The sequence below is a fragment of the Xenopus laevis genome, chromosome 9_10L (assembly GCF_017654675.1).
Source record: "Xenopus laevis strain J_2021 chromosome 9_10L, Xenopus_laevis_v10.1, whole genome shotgun sequence".
NCBI lineage: Eukaryota > Metazoa > Chordata > Amphibia > Anura > Pipidae > Xenopus > Xenopus laevis.
The window spans coordinates 88,083,471-88,090,615 of record NC_054387.1 but is presented as its reverse complement, the minus strand read 5'-3'; the positions used below and the strand labels follow the sequence as shown (position 1 = coordinate 88,090,615).

The following is a 7,145-nucleotide window of genomic DNA, read 5'->3' as shown; positions in this document are numbered from 1 at the left end:
AAGCACCAGGCCCCAAGCATTGTGAATAACAGGTCCCATACCTGCACAGGGATGAATGGTCCTTAAAGGACAGCAGGTTATTTTCACTAGCAGTAGGCACACATGAGACCTACACAGTTTGACTCCTGTCCTTTGCCCAATGCACCCAGATGTCTATTTTACACAGAATTATGCTGACAATCTAGATATATTGTAGAGAGTACTGGGACAATGTAAAGGACCAGCTTTACATGTTATAACAAAGAGAAGTGACTTTCACACATACACAGCCAGGTCTGGACTGGGAGTCAAAATAGGCCCTGGCATTTCAATTACACAGAGGCCCAACAAGTCTCTTACCAGCCCACAGTGACTGTCTATGGCAGGGATCCCCAACCTTTTGAACCCATGAGCAACATTCAGAAGTAAAAGGAGTTGAGGAGCAACACTAGCATGAAAATAGTTCTTGGGGTGCCAAATAAGGGCTGTGGTTGGCCATTTGGTAGCCCCTATGTGGATTGTCAACCTACACTGAGACTCTGTTTGGCAGTGCACCTGGTTTTTATGCAACCAAAACTTGCCTCCAAGCCTGGAATTCAAAAATAAGCTCCTGCTTTGAGGCCACTGGGAGCAACATCCAAGGGGTTGGAGAGCAACATGTTGCTCACGGGCTATTGGTTGGGGACCACTGGTCTATGGCATCTTACAGCAGCCAGAACCCACAGATTGCCAGTCCAGGCCTGTACACAGCTTAGTTGTTGTGCTGCAGAATCCACTCCAGTGCCCAGTATGCAACAGCTGCCAGACCTGCACTCATCCCCCATCTCTTCAGTGCTTATTGCATGCTGGGAAGCTTTCATATTTACATTTAATATTGTATTGAGGGGGTTACAACAATAAACAAAACATACCAAAGCGTGAAACTGATTATACTCTCCATTTGAACTAGGTTATGGTACATTAAATTAACCAGTTAAATGATAAAACAATTATACACCTGTATACAAATATACACCTGCTGGGCAAAAATCTTATCCCCAACCAAAGATGCAGGATAATGTCGCCCACACTCTGGTTGGGGGTAACAACAGTTTTTTTTTTTTTCAAATTCAGTGCTAGGCCACCCGCACCAGGTGGGAGCTCCCGGTATGAGCGGCCATGTTGGGGCAAACAAATGCATATAATGAGCAAATCCTGCATCTTGATCATTATGCGTGTATTCCATGTACGACATTGCCGCGAGCTCCCTCCTGGTGTGAGTGTCCTAGTGCTGGTGGGGGGAAATTTTTTAAATAAAAACTACTGTTACCCCCAACCAATCTTTGGTTGGGGATAATAATTTTGATAATTTTTAAAAGGTGCCTTTCAAGCCAATGGCATAAAAACCATTGCAGAAAATCCCTTTTAAATAAGGGTGCCCTCTATTGGTTGCAAAGAACTCCCAACAGCTGGAAATAATATTTGCCATTGCATTGCACTCCTCTAATAATACAAAGTAAGTCTGTACAAGATTTTGCACAGCTTTAATGACAATTCCCAAACATCCAGCTACTGCCATTCCACATCACTGGCTGCTCTCCAGGCTTTGCCCAAGACACTTTGCATTATAGGACACCAGCCAATCCCCATCTTCTCCCTGTCAGTACAAAGCTGTTATTGGCTAAAGGCCCAAATCCCACGGTTCTTCTAGGAAAGAGAATCTATGGTTCCATTGTGTAAGGTAATGATCTTTTCAGCCTAAGTTGAATTACGGTGCCATAAGTTATTTATCATGGGCTAAATTAATGATCTGTGCATCACATCCTTTAAGAGAGACACACACACACACACAGACACACACACACACAGACACACACACTCTCTCTCTCTCTCACACACTTTCAGGCAAAGGGAAATGTATTCAGTTTTCTTGACACTACAGAAGAGTTTCTTACAAGTATGGGATCCCTTATTTGGAAACCTAGTCTCCAGTGCTGAGTTACAGGAAGGCCATGTACAGGTTAAGACCATTATTTAAATGCTTACATTTATTTCCTTTTTCTCTGTAATAAAACACTGGCTTGTGTTTGATGGTAAATAAGCTGCATTAATTTGTATTGGTGGTTAATGTCTAAATGTTTTTATTAAATTGATCCATGTGGGATTATCCACATAACCCCAGGCCCCAACCATTCCTCATGATCGATCCCATACCTGTACAAAAAATTCTCAATAACCCGTATAAAGCTTTGATTTGTTGCATTGATTAAAAAAAAATCACTATAGCAAAAACTCAATTTCTTACAAAATTCCAGCACCCAAGTAATTTTATTGGATTTATCCCTTGTCATTAAGTTTAGCCGTGATAAATGGATACCCAGGTAATAGTTACCATTCTGTATAATTCTGTATAATATCACGGATTTGTTAAACATTACGTTATATACGATAAAGAGCCATGTATATATTATACCAGCATTCATATTGTTACATTTCCATAGTAGATGTTTCAGTCCTTTTATTAACATTATCTCTAATTCTACAAAAACCACAGGGCATCGTCTTTATGTTTAACATTTCCTACAAATGACTGAAGTGCACCATGTGATAAATAAAAACATGGCTGTACAACGAGGCCCTCTAGTGGTTGAGCAAGACACTGACATCACAAGATAATGGTTAAGCCTCCAGCCTTTTCGGTGCTCCATAAAGCAAAATAATGACCCCATAATTAAAGGTGCTAAAAGCTCTTAAAATCTTCTTGGTGCCACTTGAATGGCTGCTCCATGGATAGTTCCTCCTCCATCTATTGCTGGACCACAACTGCCAGCAATTTAAAGGCTACAGCTTGTACGGCCCTGGATTAATGAGAAAATAAACCTAAAATACAAATGAATACATATAAACATGGCACTAGTAACATTCACAAATATATGCTTAATGGAACCCCACTATAGGAGGACACAGCACTTCCAACTCTCTCAGGTTCTTATCTGCCGGCTGGTTTGATCTGCTATAGAGAAGCCAGTCCCACATTCTGGGAATGATTAAAGTAAGTGGGGTAGGTTTCTATATCAGTCATTCTCAGACTGTGGGACTGGCTTCCCTACGATGGACCAAAACAGTGAGGATGAGGGCTGGTCTAAAGGTCAATTAGGGGGGAATTTGAGAGCAAATATTTATTAATGTTGGACTGCAAGGGGAATGCAGGCAATTCAGGGCAAACAGGCTATTCAGCACTTTACATACATATATATTTGTGATTAGACATGGGATCCCTTATATGGAAACCTGTTACCCAGAAAGCTCCGAATTACAGAAAAGCCCATTATATCCAAATAATCCAAATTTTAAAAATGATTTCCTTTTTCTCTGTAATAATAAAACAGTGCCTTGTACTTGATCGAAACAAAGATATAATTAATCCTTATTGGAAGCAAAACCAGACTACCGGGTTTATTAATTGTTTACATGATTTTCTAGTAGACTAAAGCTGGCCATGCACAGCCCGATACAAGCTGCCAACAGACTGAGGCGGCAGCTTATTGGCCCGTGTGTGGGGCCCTCAATGGGCTTCCCTGATCGATATCTGGCTGAAAGTCGGGCAGATGTCGATCGGCAGGGTTAAAAATCCCATCGGAACGGGCTGCGTTGCTTTGTCGTCGTGGTCCTGCAATCCGACCATTCGTATTGTCTGAATTATGATCCGATCATTGCCAAACGAGATCTCTACGTTTATGGCCACCTTTAAGGTATGAAGATCCAAACTTTGGAAAGATCTGTTATCTGGAAAGCCACAGAGCATTCTGGATAACAGGTTCCATACCCGTATAGTGCATATTTAGAATGTAGTGGTTCTAGAGTGACAATATGTACCCTGTGCACTAGGATTATGAGGCCACTTCTCCTAAGGAAAGATACATTTGTAGTAAATCAACATAAACAACATCCTGATTTAGTTTGAAAAATGGATTCCCCAAATAAACAGCTTTAGTCCTAAAAACAAGTAATCCAGAACTGTGCCAGTGATTGGGCAGAGTAGTCCATGGCTACATCACCTCCCCAGCCTCTCATTCATTTTAATGCATGGATTTCAAGCGGAAGAAAAATTAAGACGTTTTGTAGCACCGCTATTGTGAATAAGGTTTAATTTTCAATCACATTAAATTCTACATATGGTAATCAGTCCATGTGACCAAATGTATTTATAAATTAATCTATGCGTTTCCTCAGTTAGGACATTCGGCCCGCTGACCTCTATATCACTATGGTTCTGTAGAACATTCACTGGGGCTGCAAGAAGTTTCCAAATCCTGTCCGTCAGGAAGGGCAGCTCCAGGTTTCCCAGCCAAATGTTTGCTTCTAGGTGACACTGAGAAGTGAAGCTTATGCACAAATCTGGCATTTCATGGTCTTAGAGGGGTAAAGAAAAACAACACAACACTGATTGAACTATAAAACAGCTTACAACTAAAAAGGCCAGTGAGGATGTTTTGCCCCTTCAGCCCGCAAAGGGTTACAGTTGTGTTAAAAGCCAACTCCAAAGTAGTGTATGTCCCAATGGAAAGTCCCCTGATACAAGAATGAGCTTGTAATGCCACAGCACCATCTACATAGCTTAGTTATAAGTATTATTTGTACTGGAAATAGACATAATGAAATAGAACATTCTGGTTATCTTTTATTGTACAAGTGCTATATTATAATTTTAATTACAGAATTATATGCCTACTGTAGGATTACATGCAGAGACACACTGCACATCAACATACACTACAAAATGTCTCCTTGAATGCCGAGTTGGAAACATGTTTTGGTCCAGTATATATCGGGGCAGGCGATGTATCTCCATTGGGAGTTGTAGCTGCGTTTATCCAACGTAAAATGACATCGGGTGCCTGATAACATTTGTCTGGCGAATATTTTGTTGGAGTGGGCAATCCCATAGCAGGAATTCCTAAGTTCATAGTACTTTATACTGCCAAGTGTTTATCCAGCTGAAGAGAGTTTATTACTTGTTACCAATCTCGAGAGAGCTTGGTGTTCTGGTCCCTTTTAGGAGGAGCAGGTGGTGGCCCCCTACGTATAGTTGCATAGCCTGATAAATGGCTACCTCCATAGCAGTTAGCTTTTTGATGGTCCCCTAGCAGTTCTGGAGGAGGGGGTGGCAGTGCCATATCATCCATGGTGGCTGTGGGCTCTGGTCTAGATAAACGTGCAGAGGACAATGAGCTGTGTCTAGTAATAGACTTTCTCTGCAGAGTCTTGTTAAGATCAGCAAGGAATCCTGGCTGAACACTCAGACTAGGTTTGGGTGAAGTTGGCGCTTGAGAGCTGACAGGTGGAAGAGGATCTGCCATTTCCACCTGCATTAAACGCACACTGTCATTCCGTTTCGGCATAGTTGGAGGAGGGGCCTTTTTAACAGATGATTTGGACCAGGTCTGTGGCTGTGGGTTTACCACAGCTACCTTTGGTGAGGTATTGCCAGAAAAAACAACAGGTAGACCATCTGCAGGAGGTGGCGGGGGAAGAAGCTCCAGATCCGCAGGCGGAGGTGGGAAATCAGATTCAGGATCTGAAGGTGGGGAAGGAAACTCCGTTGCTGGTTGTTTCATGCAGGGTGCTTGACTAGAAACATTTACCTGCTGGAAAACCATCGGCAGATTAACCCCTGAAAGGTTGAGTTTAGCTGGTTTTAGAGGAGCTGCAGTTGGCGGTGTCAACTCCTTAGATGGAGAACCAGGAGATTCTGTAAATTTGCTGACTAGACTGTCCACTGAAGATTTCTTAGATTCTTGGTATTCAGCTGAGCTATTGGATTTAATACTTGAGTTACGCTGTGGAGTTGGTGGAGGTTTCTTTCCACCAGGGCTTGATGTCTTGCTTGTCTTTTTAGAAGGGGATCCCATTTTGTCTGACGTAGGAGAAAGTGGTGGAGCAGGGGATGTTGCAGGGGCAGGAGGTGGTGGTGGCGGAGGTGGAAGGAGAGCTAAACTGCTTTCAGGTGGTGGAGGGGGAAATTCTGGTGAAGGGACAGAAAATGGCTGCCATTTTGGTTTTGCTTTTACAGCTGGTGGAGACTGAGGAACAGAATTAGAAATGGACTGCTTGGGAGGTTGGTCTGAAGATGGAGGAGGTGGAAACTGGCTAACAATTTGTTTAACAGATGGCATGGGCGACTGAGGAGAAGAAGGAGGTTTAGAGAAGCTTTGTTGTTTAGGTAATGTTGGAGGTGGTGTGGGGCCAGAAGGAACAGATGGTGCTGGTGTGGATGGCTGAATAAGTGAAGGTGTAAAATGGATCTGCTTCTTGGGTGCAGTAGGAGGGCCTATTGAAGCAGATGATGATAACGTAGCAATGGGCACTACAGTTTTATTGATTGGTACAATGCTTTTTATAGGTGCTTGGAATTGAGATGGAGGAGGTGGTGGTGGAGGAGGGGGTGGAGGTGGTGGGAGTGGAGGAGGAGGTGGTGGCTGAGTGACCTGGACAGTGTTAATCTGCTGAATTTGATGGATTTTGAAAGGTGGTGGTGGAGGTGTGAAGTGAGGCACAGACGGTGTGCAAGGGGAAGGCTTTAGCATAGCCATTGCTGAGCCAGGTGGAGGTGGAGGAGGTGGGGGAGGAGGCGGTGGTGGTGGAGGAATAGCACCATTGGGAGTGACTACCATTTGGGGTTTTGTGGACAGGGAAATATTCTGGTTTGAGCTGGGTGATTTGAAATGAGGGCCGGGGTACTGAGAGGCATTCTGCAACCTTGTGATAGTACTGTACTTAGCAAACAAAATTGGTGCTGACACAGGTGGGGTTTTTGACTGGGTTGGTAGTGGAGGAGGAGGAGGGGGTGGAGGCGGTGGTGGAGGTGGGGGGGGAGGAGGAGGGGGCGCAAGTGGTGATGGTTGAGAAGCAGCATGGGGAGACACTGCTCTAATTTGAATGTGTGAATGCTGTGATAGTGAAGTTGAGGGACGACTCAAAGTTTCCATCCGTGCCTAGAAGACAATACATAAATGGATAAACCTATTAGTAAATGGATTTATATTGAGCACAGTGCAGCGAAGCATCTAGACACACAGCCAAGCACTTTCTAATGAATAGTGTACTATATGCTGTGTGTCTACCAAATGCAGCCACATTACTTGACAACACATGACAAAACAATGGACAAATTGATTATAACAGAC

At 43.3% G+C, this 7,145-nt stretch overlaps 1 protein-coding gene across 3 annotated transcripts in view; it reads right to left on the bottom strand.

The window, feature by feature from the left end:
- Window positions 1–4,089: 4,089 nt before the first annotated feature.
- Window positions 4,090–7,145, bottom strand: part of raph1.L (Ras association (RalGDS/AF-6) and pleckstrin homology domains 1 L homeolog) — a 96,834-nt gene continuing 93,778 nt past the window's right edge. For 2 of the 3 annotated variants that reach the window (XM_041576813.1, XM_041576814.1), the window contains one exon: window positions 4,090–6,953. In XM_041576813.1, the coding sequence (XP_041432747.1) occupies window positions 4,977–6,953 (1,977 nt within the window). In that variant the 3' untranslated portion in view covers window positions 4,090–4,976. The remainder of the gene's footprint in view (window positions 6,954–7,145) is intronic. The other variant, XM_041576815.1, reaches the window with a different exon arrangement.